This window comes from Trichosurus vulpecula, chromosome 5 (genome assembly GCF_011100635.1).
Source record: "Trichosurus vulpecula isolate mTriVul1 chromosome 5, mTriVul1.pri, whole genome shotgun sequence".
Lineage (NCBI taxonomy): Eukaryota > Metazoa > Chordata > Mammalia > Diprotodontia > Phalangeridae > Trichosurus > Trichosurus vulpecula.
The window spans coordinates 96,289,169-96,309,361 of record NC_050577.1 but is presented as its reverse complement, the minus strand read 5'-3'; the positions used below and the strand labels follow the sequence as shown (position 1 = coordinate 96,309,361).

The 20,193-nt window shown below is 40.7% G+C and overlaps 2 protein-coding genes and 1 pseudogene across 2 annotated transcripts in view; all 3 read left to right on the top strand.

Moving 5' to 3' along the window:
- LOC118850953 (oocyte zinc finger protein XlCOF6-like) overlaps nucleotides 1–3,991 on the top strand; it is a 28,114-nt gene extending 24,123 nt beyond the window's left edge. Inside the window, exons 5-6 of the mRNA XM_036760564.1 lie at nucleotides 711–718; nucleotides 3,782–3,991. Coding sequence (XP_036616459.1) covers nucleotides 711–718; nucleotides 3,782–3,991 — 218 coding nt within the window. The remainder of the gene's footprint in view (nucleotides 1–710; nucleotides 719–3,781) is intronic.
- Nucleotides 3,992–17,793: 13,802 nt separating this feature from the next.
- Nucleotides 17,794–19,359, top strand: LOC118850952 (zinc finger protein 786-like). Its single transcript, XM_036760563.1, has one exon. It carries the CDS (start codon nucleotides 17,794–17,796, stop codon nucleotides 19,357–19,359), a length of 1,566 nt encoding a protein of 521 aa, XP_036616458.1.
- Nucleotides 19,360–19,423: 64 nt separating this feature from the next.
- LOC118851987 lies at nucleotides 19,424–19,891 on the top strand (annotated as a pseudogene).
- Nucleotides 19,892–20,193: the final 302 nt, after the last annotated feature.

The following is a 20,193-nucleotide window of genomic DNA, read 5'->3' as shown; positions in this document are numbered from 1 at the left end:
ACAGCTCACTGATTCAAGGTGCCAGGGCCTGTTCTGCTCAGCTCCCAGTCTGGTTGGTCTAGGCGCAGCCCATGTTGGGCTCTGCTCTGCTCCCAGCTCCATGCAATAGACCTTACCCAGTGACCATCCAGGCTGTCGTAGGCTTGAGCCCTGCCTCCCTCTGCTATTCTGTGGGTTCTGCAGCTCTAGAATTTGTTCAGAGCCATTTTTATAGGTTTTTAGAGAGACCTGGCGGGGAGCTCATGCAAGTCCCTACTTTCCAGCTGCCCTCTTGGCTCCGCCCCTCCTTCCATACATTCTTGACAAGAATCCTCCTCCTTATTCGCATCTGAGCCCCTCACTCCTCCCTTCAAAACCTTTTGATGGCTACTTATTGCCTGTAGAATCAAGTTTAACATCCTCAGCCTGGCTTTTCAAAGCCTTACACAATCTGGCACCCCCTTACCTCCACATTCCATACTTCGGACAACACCACTTCCACACAGTTCTGGCTACAAGTGGGCTCTCTTGCCTTGGCGCTTTTGCTCAGGCCATTCCCTATGTCTGGAATATCCTCTCTATTTCTCTCTGTTTCAATCCTATCCCTCCTATAAATGACCATCCCTAATGTCAGTCTGTGAACCTATTCTTCTGTGACCTGCCTCCAGTCAATAATGAACTTTCCCCCCAGAATGTCTCACCCCCTTTTATATCACTTTTTCATGTTATAGGTAATTGTGTATGTATCATAGTTCTCTACTTGACCTCAGATTCCATGTTTCTTATTCAAGCTTTTTATCCTCCCAGCCCTTCAGTACTTGGCAATATATTAGATATTTAACGAAGATAATAGTTTCCCTGGGGCTTGTTTCCTCTTTTAAAAGTCCATATTCTTTGACTTGCCAAATAGTAAATTCTTATAGGATAGATATTATACCTGTGACAACCATATATCCCAGATTTTCTTGTACAGTTACAATTTAAATATGTTCTCCAGTTGTTTCCTTAAGCCATTTAAACAATATGAACAATTTACTTATTTCCTTGCACAATTCCAAATTGTTTTTCAACTTAAAACAAGTAAAACAATTCATATCCCACCAGCACTGTGCTTCTAATTTGTCTGTTGTGAAGTAATCCCTTAGGTTGCATTTCTTTGATTATCAGTGATTTTTACCATTTTCCAGGTTTTTACTGATAGTTTATTCTTTTTAAAAACTATGTCCTTCATTCACTTGTCCATTAGAGAAGGACTACAAAGAGTGATTTGAGAGAAATAAACAATGTTGAACCCAGGCCAAGTAAACCCAGAGCTTTGCTTCTGGGCCATGGTTACAGAACAAATTTCTTATACAAGATAAACCTGTTAAGTTGGATCTTATGGTAAAGAAGTCTGTAATCATATGTCATATCATTAAACTATAATAATACAGCTTCTCTCACTTAGGTAGTAATTTATGGTTTGTTAAAATCCAATAAAGATTTCAAATTTTTAGGTTGTACCTTTTTAACTAATTCCTAGTATTTGAATCTAAATTTCTATCTGAACAAACAGTGAAGAAATTGTAGAAAATGTTCTTACTCTATAAACTCAAAATATTATGACAGGAAACAAGTGAAACTGCATCTTCATTGTAATATATTCATCTAACTACAAAGATTAAAAAGCTATTTCAGTAAGTTATTTTCAGTTCAATTAAAAATTACATTTCTTGCTCTCAAACTACTCACATTATATCAGAAAGGTTATGATGCAATACGGAGAAGTACAATAGAAGATGAGGGTAAATGTGATTGGTAATAAGGGCAAAAGAGATCCAGACAAAGGGCGCTAGGAAAATTTGAGACAGAGAACACTTTATCCTTGAGTGATCAGGAAAAGAAGTGCTACCTGTACTGTCTTGAGAGAAGATTATTAAAGATGGAGATGAGAAAGAGAACTCCAATTGGTTTAGAAGAGTTCTCTAACTTCATCTTGGTAGATGAGAGGATTGACCATTATTTGATTATATTTTCTCTGTTCCACATTGCAGCAGACTTGTTGGCAGTATAGTTGGAATGACAGTCAATACTTCAAGGATCAGGGATTCCATTAGTTTCAGTAACTCCTTTGGGTAACTCCTTTCACCTTTGGAGCTTACAACTCGTCTATCACTGCAGAGAGTTGCTGTGGTTGAAGAATTCATCACCCAGCAGCCAACCTGGTGGAGTTTCTCAATTAAGCTGGACTTGTCCTCTAATGACACATATGCAGGTTGCCTGCCTATACCAGAAGCCTTACCAGTGTGGTGGGACTTGCCAGATTTAATTTGTCTTCTGTTGGCGTGGCCTTGGAATACTCAAGGTTACCCCCTATTCTTCTCACAGCAAGAATTCACCATCTCAACAAGAACCGTTGTACTCATTGAGATTTGGAAATGGCACATCATGTAATAGGAATTTTTTGTTGTTGTTCAGTTATTCAATCGTGTCTGACTCTTTGTGACCCTGTATGGGATTTTCTTGGCAAAGATACTGGAGTGGTTTGCCTTGTCCTTGTCCAGTAGATTAAGGCAAATGGAAATTAAGTAACTTGCCCAGGGCCACATAGCTAGTGAATGTCTGAGGCTGAATTTGAACTTGGGTCTTCCTAACTCTGGCCCAGCCTTCTATCCATTGAGTCTCCTAGCTGCCTCAGTAATAGGAATATACTGTGTTAATTTTATGAATTATCTAGACCTTTGGAGAACACAGCTTTATAGCTTCTATCAGTAATCCTGGGGAAAGTCTTTAATGTAAAGATCTGAAGAAGATGTGGAATCTTTTTGCAGGTATACTTTATTGTAAAATCTTTTTAAAGAAGTGTGTTCTTTTACTTATTTCCTATTTATCTTGTACATAGCTTACTTTGTATATATTTGTTTACATGTTGTCTCCCCCATTAGATTTTAAGCTCTTTGAGAGCAGGGAGAGGCTTTTGCTTCATTTTCCCTGCTTAGCACAGTGCCTGGCACATAGTATGCACTTAGCAAATGTTTATTGAATGAATTAATGTTCTAAAATAATTTTAATGAAAACTTGCTCATCAGATTTCAAACTTAAAATGTGTCAATTCATTCTTTCACTCTGAGTTTGGAAGGCTGCTATGGAGAAATCTTTTTTTTTCTTTTTTTTTTTTGCAGGGGGAGGGCAGGGCCCATTGGGGTTAAGTGACTTGCCTAAGGTGACACAGACAGTAAATGTGTCAAATGTGTGAAGCTGGATTTGAACTGAGGTCCTCCTGACTCCAGGGCTGGTGCTCTACTCACTGCCCACCTACCTTCCCTGAGATCTTTTTTTAAAAAAAGTAATTTGAAGGAATAGGAAAAGTTACCATTAACTTAATATTTTTTGGTAATCCAAATGCATCACTCAGAGATTTGCCAAGAGATATTTGCAACAATTAAGAATAAATAATTATGTAGCAAGCTATTTCTTCAAAGGAACAATGTTTCATTAATTTTAAGAGATGTTAAAAATGATGCCAGTGTTGCATTGGCTAATATATATTTTAATGTAGAATTTTCTATTTTGATGTATTTTTAAAATAAAGATCACTTGTGTCTCTAAGCAGAACTGTTATATTTGCAAAATATCATTTTATTTTATTACTTTTGTAAGACTTTCTACTTGATATATTAATGCATTTAATCCACTGAGACTATGTCTATTGACCTTTGATGCAGAAAAGCTGGTGGTAAATCAGGGATGTGCTGGTAAATGTTTAACATTCGACATAGGTTTCATCTGCATTATTAATATTTTCTCCATCGCTTAAATCTAGATAGTCAACAAAATAATAATTCCTGGCTTGAAGCCTCTGCCGGCTCCTGCCCGGGCTGAAGCTCTTGAACTAAACCTTCGCATTTACTCTTCCCGCCCAGAGGCGGCGCTGGGTGACAAGCCTGCAGAAGAGGCGGCTTCCGGGGTTGAGCGGGGAGCGGAGGTCCCAGGATGCATTGCGAGTTTTACTGACTACAGCGGTTGGGGCTAGAGGGAGGGAGCTCGCCCATGTGGAGCGGGTGGGGTGGCGGACCCGGACGGACCGACGGAGCGGCGGCTGGAGGCCAGAGCCCGGCCGAAGGGGAAAGGCCTTACTCCGGCGCCTGGGAAGGAGACGAAGGGCCATGGCCGAGGCGGCTCCTGCGCCGGTGAGAGATTTCCCACCGCCGCGCATGGACGGCCGCGGGGCCTGCGGGGGGGAGGGTTAGGGAGGGGGAAGGGGGGTGGGGGGGGCCTGGTTCCACCTCTGGGGAGGAGCTAAAGATGACGAGCCGCTAGCTTCCTAGAGCACTGAATGCCGGGCCCAGGCAGCAGGTCGAAGGAGTAGAGACAGAGAGCCTGGAGAGGGAGCAGCGGAGCCGAGGCTCGGGCTGCTTCGGGGGCGGTCACGACAGGCCGAATTCACTCTGGTGGACAAGCCTGGGAGAGGGGTTTCCAAAAGTTTATCCTGGGAGGCGAAGTGAGTGAATTGGCCAAGGTCGCCCAGCTGTGGCAGAGACAGGACTCAAACCCAAGGTCTTCTGACTGCAAATCCATTGTTCATTCCGCCGCCTCTTTGAGTTTAAAAGCTTTTGCTTAAAATAATAAATAGTGAAAACAGGCATTAATTAAAAAAAATGGAATAAACGAATTCTGACAAAAAGTACTAACGTTTTTTCGTGAGTTATATACAAATTTTTAATCTTTGGTCCTTGTGTTTTAAAATTGAAGAAAGAAATGACTACTTCTTTTACACGAAATAGAAGATAAATTGTAGTTTATTCCCCCAAATCCAGTTAGTACGCAAGCCAAATGAAATTATTTGAAAACATCCTTATATGCTTATAAGTCTCTCCCAGAGTTAAAACTGTGTTTCTACATGGGCAGGCTTCAGTGTTTTGAAATTCTCAGTAATCATACTTTTTGTCCCCAAACAAGTTTTTCTTCTGGAAGAGACAGTGTTTGACTAATTAGTTTTCCTAAAGGAATGTAAAACTATAGCTCATGTTGTGATCTACACAGCAAAGAGAAAAGGGTTACAACGCAAGAGCTCAGGTTAACAAAACATCAGTATAGGACAGGATTTATTTAACCCAACAGAAAACGCCACTGAGGACACCTGATTCTGTGATTATACAAGATGTGTCAGTGAATGAAAAGGCATTGAAATGCATACTCTATGCAAAGCACTGTGCTTAGTGCTGAGGATACAAATAGAAAAGCAAAATGGTCCCTGATTTCAAGGAGCTCACATTCTAAAGGGAGGAAATAACACATAGAAGTGGTTTCAGCTGCAAGTTATGGGAAGGTCCAGTGGTCCTTAGGATGTAACAGCAAAGCATATGGTCATGCATCTTCTTCAGTATCAGCCTTTATTCTTAAACCATGATCCCATTTTGACTTTATTTTGGTATGTGGTGTAAGATATTGGTCTATGCCCAGTTTCTGCCCTACCATTTCCCAATTTTCTCAGCAGTTCTTGTGAAATAGTGAATCCTTAGCCCAGAAGCTGGATTCTTTGGGTTTCTCAAAAAGTAGATTGCTATAGTCGTTGACTACTGCGTCTTGCGTACCTAACCTATTCCACTGATCCACCACTGTTTCTTGGCCAGTGCCAAGTCGTTTTGATGGCTGCTGCTTTATAGTACAGTTTAATATCTGGTATGGCTAGGCCACCTTCCCTAGCATTTCTTTTCATTAATTCTCTTGATATTCTGGACCTTTTGTTCTTCCAGATGAATTTTGTTAATATTTTATCCAGCTCTGTAAAATAATTTTTTGGTAGTTTGATTGGTATGGCACTGAATAAGTAAATTAATTTAGTTAAAATCATCATTTTTCTTATATTAGCTCAGCCTAACCATGAGCCACTGATGTTTTTCCATTTATTTAGATCTGACTTCATATACCTTCTTTAATACTTCTGATAAAATCATATTCATTTTTTGCTGTCGAACCATTGAATGGTATCAAAGACTTTGGTGGCAAAAACTTTGAATTAGATGGGGCTGCTGAAAAGGGAAAGCTGTAGCATCTGCATAGGTGGCCATCAGGGTGCACTGCCATGGTGGTTGTTTACTGAGATGATGCCTTTGGGGACTGAGCTGGAGGCAGGTTTGGAGGTCTGAGGGGCACTGCTATTCCCAAGGCTCCTGGCCACAGAGACATACCTTATAAACACCGTCGGAGTTGCAGGGGAGGTGGTGATGGTGTGACTTGCCTGTTATGTGCTCCTCTGGATGCCTTGATCTTTGGCAGTTGATAACTGGTGGGGATAGCTGACCCCTTCTCCATAGAACATCTTCCCAGGATTCTATGTGGTTTTCTAGGATTGGGGCTATGCGTCCAAAACCAGGAAAGAACTCAGGTTTGCTGTAGGGTTAAGCCACGCCCAGCTGTGCTGAACCCCGCACTCCCTTAGAGACTATACATTTGCTCTAGCTTATTTTACATCTTGGACTTCAGGCCCCTTGTGAACAGAGAAAGAAGTTAGGGTTGTTAATAAGGAATCAAGCAATCCCCACTCTCAAAGAGCCCACCTTTCTTCAGAATCTACACCTTTCACAATACTTGTGGTACCCATGAAGAACAAGATCTGGGTTTGCTCCATAACATGGCCTCGTCCCTTGTTGCTTCTCTAGCTTCATCTTAGGAACTCTGCAGTGTACAGGAACTCTTCTGCTGCTTCCCTCATGCTTGAGCCACTGTTAACAGCTCTCATTCCTGAGGCTTTCCAGGTGACAGGAACTCTTTGCTGCACTGCAGCTGCGTCCATCTGATGCCATCCCTAGGGCTCTTACTTCCCTGAAGGCCCTGTCTTTTCTCTGCTTCTCACTCAAGCTCCAGAGCCGTAGGATTATAGGGATAGAGGTGGAAGGGACCCCAAAGGCCATCTAGTCCAACCTCATTTTGCAGATAAGGAAACTTAAGGCCCAAGGAAGGACCAAACCAATGATGCATAGCCCAGGAGTATGAACTGACTAATAATAAATCATTTGTTATTTTAGGGAGCATCCACAGCCAAGCAAGTTCACATCTTAGCAAAGAGCTACTTTTTTCAAGGAATTTAATACTTTGTTAAAGAAATACAAGAGGATTTGAGGGGGCTTTGCTAGACATGCCTTCAACACAACAGTTCGATTTAAAAAAAAGGAGAGGGGAGATTGCTCTATGACACATTGGAAAATGAAAACTCAGAAAAGGTATGAGTGAGTCACCTCCATATTTCTAACATTAATAGAAATGGAAAAGTTACTTTTTCATTTAAAAAACAAATGATAAATTAGGAAAAAAGAACCAAAGTAGGGAATAGCAAAAATATGTTGATATAATGGAAACATGATAAAGGATAAGTCAGCAGTACAGAATATAAAGCAACAAGATACATTGCCAGCTAGGTAAGATAGTGTGGTGGTGTCAAAACAGAAACAAATCCCTACATGTCATATTGACTTAGAAAACCACAAACTAACATTATCTGTGTGGTTTTTGAAATCATTTTGTTAAATTTTCCCAATTACATCTTAACCTGATTTGGGCCTTACTGGGAAGCTTTGCAGGCTTCAAATTTGACACATCTGGGATAGTGGATAAAGGGAATCAGGAAGACCTGAATTCAGGTCCTGCCTCAGTAACTTAGTGGTTATGTAACCGTGGGTGAGTCACTTAACTTCTCAAGCTCAATTTCTTCATCTTTAAAATGGAGTTAATAATGGCAACTAACTCACACGGTGGTTGTGAATCTCAAGGGTGATATAAAGTACTTTGCAAATTTTAATTAAATTCTAACTCTATAAATGTTAACTATATTAAAGGTCTGTCAGTATATTTGAGAGGCTTATTATTGAAAGCCTCAAATAAAAATCTCTTATTGATTCAGGAGTTCCCTCTGTAGATTGAAACCTATCCATGCCTCCCTATCCTGTGTGATTCTTTTCCATGGTTTTCCAAGTTTGCCACAATACGTACTAGATGCCTTCCAAGCTTTTTCCTGACATTGAAGGTAACAGTGGAGCACAACGGTCATCTATTAGTCATCTTTAGTTCTTGCCACATGACCAACCCTTCTTGTCTTCCTGTGACACAATTTCTTGATGATACCCTTTATTCTTGTACTTATGTAGAGTTCTGCATTGGTTTTATGTTTGGCCGGCTCGTACCCGCATCTGCCTCTCCATTGCCATTTGTGTAATATTCATCTTTAGTTATTCACTTCTCATTTTTATGTAGCAACATTGGCAAAATGTTAGGAATGAAAAATGGGTCTTTTTTTTTTAATAGGATGCTTCAGGTCAGTTTACACTGACACCAAATAGCAAAGAGGCTTTGCTGTTTCTCAAAAGCAGTCCTTATCCACTTTCTCCCTCCTTTTCAACTCTGGGCCCAGCTCATTACCTGTCTGTACACACACACACATACACACACACTCTCTCTCTCTCTCTCTCTCTCTCTCATCCAAATACATATTGAAATCCAGCCGACAGACATAGTCTTTCCTGTGTGAATAAAGAGACCACACTCCTTTGAGCGAATATAGATCTCTTCCAGGAGGCTCAGTAATGACCTGGGGCTTGATGCAGTCAGCATGATATCATCTACAAAGTGGAGCTTCTAGAGGACCTCACCATCCACAGGTGATCCCTCCTCCACCAGGATGCTGTACTGCATCTCTTCTGTCACAGCAGCAGTATCTTTGGTGAGCAATCATCTCCTTATTTTATGTCTCTCCTCATGTTTATTATTAGAGGGTCATTGAACAGGGATATTTCTATTGTTGCATATTCCAGGGAATCCTGAATGATCTTCATGTCTTTCTGAGAGATACTTTCCTGTGAAAGAGTCTGTAAAGAGGTGTTCTATTCTATCAAATGAAATGCTTTTTCATAATCAGCAAATAATAAGCTCAATGGAATCTTATCATTCTCTACATCTTTCTTAATTAGGAGATGGTAAAAATGTGGTCCACTGTTGAATATCACTTGAGAAAGCTCATATGTGCCTAATAATAGCCTTGTCAAGGATGACTTCGGTCCATTTGTAGCTATCTCTTTAAGATTTTGTATAGATGTTATTTGTAATGGGCTGTTTTTCTTGCCTTCTCAATGGGTAGGGGAGAAGGGCAGGGCAGGGCAGGTAAGGAAAGAATTTGGAACTGAGGGTAAAATAAAAATTTAAAAAAGATTTTGTATAAATAGAAAACTAGGTTAATAGTTACTCAGTCTTTTATTCTCTGTAGCTAGGTAGTTCAGTGGACAGAGCACTGGACCTGGAATCAGGAAGATCTGAGTTCAAATGTGACTTCAGACGCTTTATGAGCTATGTGGAAAAGTTATTTAACCTCTTTCTTAGTTCCCTCATCTGAAAAAAAAATAGCACCTATACCCAGGGTTCTTGTGAGGATCAAATGAGGTAATATTTGTACAGCACTTACCATGTTGACTGGCACATAGTAAATGCTTTTTAATTGTTACTATTATTCACCTTTTTTCAGTATTTAGACTTTTTCCATACCTTTGGTATCCTCCCCTTCAAATACCTTGTATATTGGTCTCCTAAAACCCTCACAACTGTGTCATCTCCACCACAGATCCCCTCTGTATATACTTGATCCGTTCTAGCAGCTCTTCCTGTCTTTGTTCTCCTTAATGCCGTTTTTTTTACATCTTTTATTAAGTATCTTCAGAACTGATGTTAAGACCCAAGTGTGGTGGTCCTTAGTTGAGAAAACAGTTTGTCAAAATGACTTCTGCAAATCTTATCCATTTTTCTGCTGTTTGTAGTCCTTCCATTTTCATGTTTTTGGGATGATTTTGTTTAATTGGATATCTTTCCACATTTTACGTAAACTTCTTTTCCCTTCAACTGCTTGCTCTCCTTTATGAGATAAAACTGCTCCTAATCATTTATTAACCGTCTTCACAATGTAATACGTGTTCTAGGACTACTTCCTCAACTGCCACTTAAATTGACAGGCCTGGTGCCCAGAAGGTGACTAAATACTGTCAGCGTTCTGGGACAGTCCTAAGGAGCTGGATTTTCTGGTATCATTGCTCACAAGATCACTGGTGTGCTTCCACTAATAATCAGCCTGACAGAATTATGTCTTAGCAAAAGTTAAGATTGGATAGCAAAAACAGAAGGTACAAAAACACTCCCTCCCAAGTCTAGGGCATACTCTCCCAAAACTCTATTCAGGGTCCTGGGAGGGTGTGCACAGGCTTAAAGCACAGAGGGAATGAGGGCCTCAGTGAGGACACATAACTCCTGGTCGTTGGAAATTCTCTTCTTTCATCATCTTATGCAGTTATCCTTTGACAAGGCTCTCTGCCAGTGCTTTTAAAGGTTTCCATAGCTGGCCTCTCTCTCATGAGAATCACATCCTGAGCCTACTTTTCCTCATGTGTCTGTACTCCAGGCTGGAGGTGTTGTCTTCAGCCTTTCTGATCCCAGCTGGATGTACTCTATGCTAGTGGTCCTATCTCTCAGGTGATATGGGGATATTTTGGGGTGTGGGAGGGTGTGAGGAGAGAGAAAAGAGAGAGACACACGGAGTGGCAAAAACTCAGGGGTTTGATTCTAACTCTCAAACTAGAATCCTTATAACTGAACTGGTTTGCTAATTTTCTTAATAGCCCAATATGTGACTTAATTTTCTCAACACAATCATAAGATGTTTTCTGTGTGACACCATCTGTCTTTCTTTGTCAAAGTTCTATAATTGGCTCAAGTTGGTTAAAGACTTATTTACACCTAGTTTATACCATTCATTCATTTATGTGCCTGGGACTAATGTAATTGCATTACCTGGCCCTACCTTTACAGTGAAATTTTATAGACAGGTTGGAGCCTTCTTCTGTGATTCTTTGGTCTCCTTGTAGCAATTAATTTACATTGGTTAGACTTCTGAGGGAAATTATTATAATTAATGTTAATATATGTTATATATACGTATATAAAATGTGTATATATTCATGTGAATATAAACTGATGCTATCAGTTGTTTGTTCGTTTCCTATTTTTTATTTTTAATAAGTTGTTTAATAATTCAAGATTCAGTTATTTAAACTATGCCCAACTTTTTCTCATTATTATTCCTGGATTTTGTGTTGTTTGTGTGTTTAAACAAATTTAGATGTTGGTTCTGATTAGTTGATGGTCAGGACAGCTGACTCAAAGATCTTTCACATCAACAAAAAATCTTTTTCCTGTCTTTTAAAATTAAATCTACACATTTAAAGACAAAAAAGGTGAAAAAAATGTGAAAGCACAAGAAGGTTCAGATGAGAACAAAGACAAGTACAGCATCTTTGTTAGTAATGTGTTAAATTTAATATACGTTTCTTAAAAATTATAAAAGTAACTGAATTTCACCGTTTCATATGCAGTTCTCTCTTACATATTGGAATTAAGTTCATAATAAAGTAATTTTTAAAATAAAGTCAGTTGTTAATTTTGGCATCTGGTATCATGTTTGGAGTTTTGATAGGAACTTTATTAAGTCCTAAAATTACACCTTTGCGGTATTACTGTCTGAAAAAATTATATTTGGGGGTGTCTTTTGAAAATTGACACTGAAGATAAGGCGCAAAATATCACTGAAGCTAATGTGATTTTCACTTGTAATTTCAGGTACCCATGACATTTGATGATGTAGCCATGTATTTCTCAGAGCAAGAATGGAGGAAACTTGTTGAGTGGCAGAAAGAGCTGTATAAGCACGTGATGAAAGCCAATTATGAGACACTTCTGTCCCTCAGTAAGATATGTTTATGTAAATTAAAACTTTGTGCATGTGACTTTCATGGAATCAGATTGTGAAAGATATATTGAGGCAAAAGAGGCTTTCTGTGTGCTGTCTGATGATTGTGCTCAAAAACCCGCCCCACAAAGATGGTTTTTCACTAACCTACTTTTTATATACTTAAACCTTTATCATATTTTAAGAGAATTGGATTCAATGATAATTCAAGGTTGACAGAATGTCTAGAAGATGGGAATTGTATTCATTATGTATGCTGAGCTGGTTTTTATGTCTAAATTAGTTCAGATCATATTATTAATACAGTATTCTCTACATGCTACAGTAGCCTGGGCCCACTCAGCCGTCCATCTCTATCTCTGTACAGCCCAGCGGGGCTATAGTTTGTTCAGTTAAAACAAAGTTGCCTATTCTAAGCCAGCCTGACTTAACCTCATCTGGTAGATCAGGCTCAGAAGGGGAATTAAATAAGACACTTGTAAGCTTAATAGCATTTTAGAAAAGATTTACTTACCACAGAAGGGATGTTCAGCAAAGATATTGTAGTAGTTCCAGTGGATGCAGCCTTTCTCACCTCCACATTTGCCAGTCATGGTATTTGGAAGGACCTGTCAACTCACAGTGACAAGGAAGGAGTAAGGAGTCTTCCGAGTCTGAGGAGTGGGAGCTCTTAATGCAGTTGGTCTTTGTGCCTTGAATGACCAGAAATGCTGCCTTAACAGTTAGAACCAGTTAAGTCTTCAGGACAATTTCCTCACCCGTTTAAAGAGTAAATAGCTTTTAGTGTCTGTGGCAGGGGCCTTCCAAGATAGTGCACAAAACCTCAAAACAAAACGCTCACCTCTGTGGAGTGAGGAGGCGATACTCTGATCTACGTGCTGTTCTTAGTCACGTCCCTGCCCCTCTTTTCAGATTCTTTTTTTTTTTTCATTTTCTAGGGCAGCTAGGTGGGACAGTACACAGAGTGCTGGGCCTAAAGTGAAGAAGACCCGTGTTCAAATCCAGCCTCAGACACGTACTAGCTGTGGTGACCCTGGGCAAATCACTCACCCTCTATCTGCCTCAACTCCCTCCACTGTAAAATGGGGATACTAATAGCACCTATCTTGAGGGATTGTTGTGAGGATCAGATGAGATCGAAATTGTAATGTGCTTAGCACAGTGCCTGGCACATAAGAAGTGCTATTTAAATGTTAGCTCTTACCAGTATTGTTGTTGTTATCAATTATTTCTATGCAGCATAGAAAAAAATGACATTTGTCTGACATGGCCCAGGATCATGTAACTAGTGACAAAGCACAAATCTGCATCCGGATTCCCTGTCTACAAACCCGCTATACTTTATCTTGCTTCTTATTAAACAACAGTACAAGAGATAAACAGTAGTTCAATACCTCCATGCCAGAGATAATGACAAAGTGAATGGTAGAGGTAATATATGTTACAGGATTTGAGTGAAGGTCTCGAAGTGGTCTGTGAAATACAGACAGAAGTGAGGTAGATACGATATGCAATTGTCTAGTCCAGAAGTTGGCAAACTAGGCAGAGGAGCAAATCCAGCCTGCCATGTGGCCATTAAGCTAAGAATGATTTTTACATTTTAAAATATAATAAAACATTTAAAAATGTAGAAATCATTCCTAGCTCGAGGCCTTTCCGCCAAAGCTTGTTGACCTCTGGTCTAGCATATAATAAGCAGTGGGAAATTGAAAGCTGTGATGAGACATTTTAGTTTTACTTTTTATGAATGCCCATACTTATAATAATAATTCTTTCTGTGACATGTGTTTATTTTGTGATAAAGCCCCAAGATAATCTAGTAAGAGGAGCAATGGATTTAGAATCAGAAGACGTGGGTTCCAGTCCCAACTCTAATACTTAGGACGTGTGTAACCTTGGTTCAGCACTTAAGCTCTTTCTCTGTGCCTTAATTACTGCTCTGCAAAGTAAGATGTTTGCATCAAGTTGGCAAAGATGACGAGATACAGAAATAGTTATGTCAAGATAAGCATACTAATAAATGGTTGCTAGAGATGTTTGGGAAGATAATTTGAATTTTGTGAGAACAGTCACTAAACTATTCATTGTCTTTATCAGGTGATCCCACTACTGCTCAGAATTCTAATTTATCCCATATATCCCATAGAAGTGAAATAGAAAGACTTTCTTTGGCAGAATATTAATAGCTACTCTTTCTGTGGCAGCAAAAAAACTGGAATGTGAATGCTTATCCACTGAAGGATGGTTGGACAAATAGTGTTACCTGAAATGATGAACATGAGGAATTTAGAGAGCCTGGGAAGACTTGTAAAAATTATCACAGTGAAATAAGGAGAATCAGGAGAATAATATTCATAGTGACTACAGTGGAGCGGGGGGAGGAAGAGTAGAAGGAAGAGAAAGTGGATTTTTTATTGAAAAAAATGAAGTTAAAAAAATTAAGGTCAGTAATTGAGTTCTGTTTACTACAAGGGATACAGAAGGAACATAAGGCAAAATCTTTATGTAACTTAAAATCTAGTTGAGAAATAATATTTACATAAGTGAAGAAGGTAGAGGACAACATAAGATTATTACAGTTTGAAGTATCCAATCTAATAGTATTGGTTCATAGATTTAGAGCCAGAAGTGACTTTAAAGGTCACTTAGTCCAACCTCTTCATTTTACATATGGAGAAACTGAGGCTGAGAGATGGAAGTGACATGGCTAGAAGTTCTGTATAAATTCATGTAAAAAAGAGTTTCCTGTCAGCTGGCTTAATTGAAGAAGGCTTCATGATGGCTGAGATAATGGAGTTTTGAAAAAGGAGTATGATTATTATTGTAGGTGAGGATCTGGGAAGACATTTTGAAGTGGAGTAAGAGTTATGAGCAAAAATGCAGGCATGAATGTGTAGTATTTACGGTACAGAACACAGACTGGTCTGACAGGAGAAGAAAATTGATATTGCGGTATAATGGGAAATAAGTTATTAAGGTCAGGAAAGTTCAGTTTATTAAGAGCCTAGAATGCTCACTTGAGAAGTTTTCACTTAACCTAAAAAGCAATAGGGAGGCTTTCCAAATTCTTAAGTTTTAGAAGAGTATTTGATAAGAATAGTGTTTTAGAAAGGGTTCTTTTGCCTTGGTGTGGATGTTGGCTTAGAGGAGGAAAGGTAAGGAGGACAGCAATTGAAGCACTGGCTAAAAACATGGTAGCAATGGGAATGCAAAGAAAGAGTCCAATCCAAGAGACATTACAGAAGAAAAATTGAGAGAATTCACTGGCTGACTAGACATTGTGATTTCAGGAAAGGAAGGAGTTAATGATTACCTCAAGCATTTTAACTGGGAAATAATGTGGAATGTCATTGATGCAAAACATAAAGGTAGCTGCGTGAACCAGGAGTGATAGAGTGATAGCAAAGATAATGAGCTCATCTTTAAACACAATAAACATGAAAAGACAACATAATATGTCATTGGAGATATTTTGTAGGCATTTGGAAATAGAGGACTGGGTTGGGATAGGATCCTGGGGCTAGAAATGGAGATTGACAAGTTATTGCAGACTTTGATGAGAGCAGTTTCAATATAGAATTGAGCATCCAGCCAACTAAGAAGGGAATATGGACCATTCTGACTTCCGACTCAGCAGATTCTCTCTGTCCAGCCCCAACCTCTGGTGTTTGATGCTTAATCCATTGCCCTAGCCATCTTCTTTACTTTTAACCTAGACTGTCTCATTAGCTATGGGACTTACAGTGAAGCCTTTTGGACTCAATGATGCTTTTGTCATCAGAAATATTGTAGAGAATATTTCAGAGAGAGCCAGATGTTTGGCATTCTCTTGTTGAAATCCTTATTTGTAGCTCTCATTAAAAAAAAACATTCTGTGGTATCTCTAGCTAACTCAAGGGATATTTATAGAATTCTGAAAACAAAAACGTTTGTAATCAAATTTATTAAATAATACAACACCTTCTGAGGTGTGGTTAAAAAATTTTTAATGGATATAAAATCTAATTATTCAGGCATGTAGACTATTTTATTCCTTTTCATGGTATTCCAAGGCCTCTTTTTTTCCACATCTATTTCCATGCATTGTCCCTCTGATGAAATGAGGGAACTTTATGAACCACTGAACACATGTTTAAATTGAGTACCAAAGAAACTAAACTGCCTCTCTGTGGCCTCTCTGTGCAGACTATTCAATTTCCAAACCAGACTTAATATCTTTGATCGAACGGGGGGAAGAACCTTTCATCAGAAATCTGAAGGAGTCACAGGAAACAAAAACTGCCTTCAGTTCCAGTGACTTAAGCCATGAAGAACAGATGTTTGGGGGTAAGTTGTAAGGAACCAGGACCGTGAAACTTAAGATGATGTATGTAGTTAGATCTTCCTATTTTCATTCCTTGAGTATTCCATTTCTTTTGGGTTACGATGAACTAGGAAATGGTGTTTGATTTTCACTGGGCTTTTGCACAGACTGGATTCAGTCTTGGGGGAGCCTCTTCTAAAGAGAATGATCATGCGCTTTTCTCATTGTCTCTGGCTCTTTACTCCTTGACCCCAGAGCCCTGGGAATAGTCACTTAAAGCTTAGGTTTTGCTCACGTGTAGGGTCTCCTCATCTTCCCTCAAAATGAAACTGGAAAAATATTCAAAGTATGCTATCAATATCAGGAGTAGACAGCTCTTTGTGTATCCCATGTTCCATCCCACACTCTCCTCCCTACACCTCTTACCCCCAAAATGCTTAAGACACAAAAGATTCCATGTCTTCTGACAAGCCAAGCTAAGCCAGTCTTATCTTCCTGAGTAGTGAGAAGAGTTGTAGTAGCTACTGGGTGGGTGGGTGGGGCTTCCATAGAACATCCTGCAGTAAATGAGGAACTCAGGGACTTTCAACCTCTCCAACTCATGAGATTCCCTTCGAGGCTGGAAATGCCTGCCTCATGATTGCTCTTCGATCACCTGTGCTTGGGAAAAGAATAATATCAGAAGAACCAACCAAGGCCCCAAAGCATAGATTTGGGCTCATTTAGGTAGCACATGTGCTCATTGCTTTGGGGAAACAACAGTTGTATATGTTGGGGGGCAGAAGGAGACATTCCCATAGGAAGTCCCGGAAGGAGAGCTCATTGTCATCCATTCAAGAATGAGGATAGAAGTTTCTTTCCTTTTAAAGTCTACTGGGTATGTGGCTGTTCCTGGCTCAGTGGCCAATTCAGAGGGGAGTTATTGCTTCTTTATCTCAAAGTGCGTAGTTTTTCAGCACTGAGCCAGAGTCCATATAGCCCACCAGTAATGGTCCAGGCCCACACAAGAGGGGGGCTCACCTGTTCATGTATCCCTGTTACATGTACAGATGGTCTCCTCTGTTAAAATGTAAAATCTCTTTGAGGACAGGGACTGTTTCATTTTTGTCTTTATATCCTCAGCATACTACCTGGCACATAATGGGACCTAGGTAAATGCTTGTTGATAAATATAAATATTTTTTGATATTTGATTTTAATTACAGGATACCACAGATGTATGCATCCAAGAGAAGTAGAAGGCTATTTAGATATCCTACAAATTCAGATTTGTGAACCCTTACAAGGCACAGTGAGAGAGGTTTCTGCTATGTCTGACCAAGAAGCTTCCTTAAGAAACTCATGCAGCACAGACACATGGCATCTAATTCCAAAAGGGCATAGCCCCCTGGAATTGGCTTACTGTGAGAGAAGTCTAATTCACAAACCCCAGAATCCCTCTGATTGCCAGGAAATGTGTCCAGGTCAAAGAGTGCTTCACTCTTGCTCTGTCTGTGGGAAAAGATTCTCATCAAAGACCCATTGGGTAAAACACCAAAAACTGCATGGGAAGACACAGTCACAGAAATACTCAAAGAGTACAAGGAAAACCAGGAGGCAATCCAATCTCCATTGGCAACCTAGGCCCCATTGGGAGCAGAGGTGCTTCCAGTGCAGTGAGTGCAACAAGAGTTTTCGTCTAAAGCAGTATTTTCTCAGACACTTAATTGTGCACACAGAGAAGAGGCCCTTTCAGTGCCCCAAGTGTGAAAAGATGTATCGCCATAAGAGGAGTCTGATCAACCACCAACTTATTCACAGTGGAGAAAGACCATTTCATTGTCCTGAGTGTGATAAGAGCTTCCGCCAGAAGAGCAACATGAGGGCCCATCAGCGTTGTCAACACTACGGGGAGAGGCCGTTCTCTTGTGTAGAATGTGGGAAGGACTTTGCTGAGAAATCTAAACTCGCAAACCACATGAGAGTGCCCAGTGGGGAGAAGCCATTCCAATGTCCTGAGTGTAACAAGAGCTTCCACATGAAAGGTGACCTGAAAGCTCACCAGCGTGCCCATAGTAGGGACAGGCCATTCTCTTGCAGTGAGTGTGGCAAGGGCTTTCTAGTAAAGTCTAAGCTCACCAACCACTTCAGAGTACATACAGGGGAGAAGCCATTCCAGTGTCTTGAATGTGAGAAGAGTTTTCGGCTGAAGGGCATGCTGAAAGTGCACGAGCGAGTGCATACTGGGGAGAGGCCATTCTCTTGCAGGAAATGTGGCAAGGGTTTCACCAAGCAGCGTAAGCTCACAGAACACATGAGAGTACATAGTAGGGAAAAGCCGTTCCAGTGTCTGGAGTGTGACAAGAGCTTCCGCCAAAAAGGGCAGCTGCTGAGGCACCAGCGCCTTCACACAGGGCAGATCCCTTTTCCGTGTCCTCACTGTGAGAAGACCTTCCACCTAAAGGGTGACATGAATGCTCATCAGCGTGCACACAGTAGGGAGAGGTCATTCTCTTGCAGTGAGTGTGAGAAGAACTTTACCCACCAGAGTAAACTCACTGAGCACCTCAGGCTGCATAGTGGGGAGAAGCCCTTCCAGTGCACTGAATGTGATAAGAGCTTTCGTCTCAAGGGCATCTTGAAGGACCACCAATGCATACACAGAGGAGAAAAGCCATTCTCTTGCAGTGAGTGTGGCAAGAGCTTTAGCAGGCAATCGAAGCTCACTGAACACGGGAGAGTGCACAGTGGGGAGAAGCCTTTCTGGTGTCAGGACTGTGGCAAGAGCTTCCGCCTAAAAGGCCAGCTGCTCAGTCACCAGCGCCTACACACAGGAGAGAGACCCTTCCAGTGCCCTGAGTGTGATAAGAGTTACCGTGTGAAGGCGGATATGAAGGCCCACCTGCGCTTACACAGTAGGGAGTGGCCATTCTCCTGCGATTGTGGTAAGGGCTTCACTAAACACTCCAAGCTCATTGAACACATTCGAACACACACAGGGGAGAAGCCCTTCCAGTGCCCTAAATGTGATAAGAGTTTCCGCCTGAAAGGGCAGCTGCTTAGCCATCAGGGCCTTCACACAGGGGAGAGACCTTTCCATTGCCCCAAATGTGACAAGAGTTTCCGACAAAAGGGACATCTCCTTACGCATCAGCGCATTCACAAGCCTGAGAGGCCATTCTCTTGTGGAGAGTGTGGCAAGGGCTTCATCTATAAATCTAAACTTGCCACTCACTTCAGAGTACACACCAAGGGTAAGTCCTGTGATGTCCCAAGTGAAGCTAATAGTACACGCAAGCGTTTCCACATATTTGAGTTAATAGAGTCTGATTGGAGTTGAGAGAGATGTGGCAGAATTGTGGCATCTAAGAATGGATCTTCATGATGGGCAAAAGTCAGAAAGAGGGATTCTCTTCACCCTCTGGAGCCAACATGGGTCGCATTCGTACCAAGACCGTGAAGAAGGCACGAGTCATCATTGAAAAGTACTACACCCACCTCGGCAATGATTTCCCACACCAACAAGTGCATATGCGAGGAGATTGCCATCATCCCCAGCAAGAAGCTCCGCAACAAGATTGCGGGATATGTTACTCATCTGATGAAGCGGATCCAGAGAGGCCCTGTGAGAGGTATCTCCATCAAACTGCAGGAAGAAGAAAGAAAAAGGAGGGATAACTATGTCCCTGAGGTCTCTGCTTTGGATCAGGAGATCATTGAAGTGGACCCTGACACCAAAGAAATGTTAAAACTCCTGGAATTTGGCAGTTTGTCCAGCCTGCAAGTTACCCAGCCCACAGTTGGGATGAACTTCAAAACACCAAGAGGAGCTGTTTAATATTTACTTTTGCCTTCTTTCCAATAAACATGGAAATGCCTCCCCCCCCCAAAAAAAGTCAGAAAGAGGGGCCAATTCTTAATCAAAAGGCATAGATGAGATGAAAAATTTTTAGTCTCATTTTCAAAGGTATATGTAGTCCCACATCATCCTTCTTGCCCCTTCTCCTGTCACTCTGTTGTTCGAGTTCATCCTCAGATACTGAAACAACATTGAAACCAATGCCTAAATGAGAAATAAGAAAGAGAAAAATGAAGAAAATAATTCTGTCATTCTCCAGGCTGAAATGAAGAAGGTGGTTGCCATTTGTCTGTTCTGTTTCTTGCAGAGTATGGC

Bases quoted from the DNA above. Each gene is read 5' to 3' on its own strand.
- LOC118850952 (XM_036760563.1), top strand. From the start codon at position 17,794: ATGTATCGCCATAAGAGGAGTCTGATCAACCACCAACTTATTCACAGT.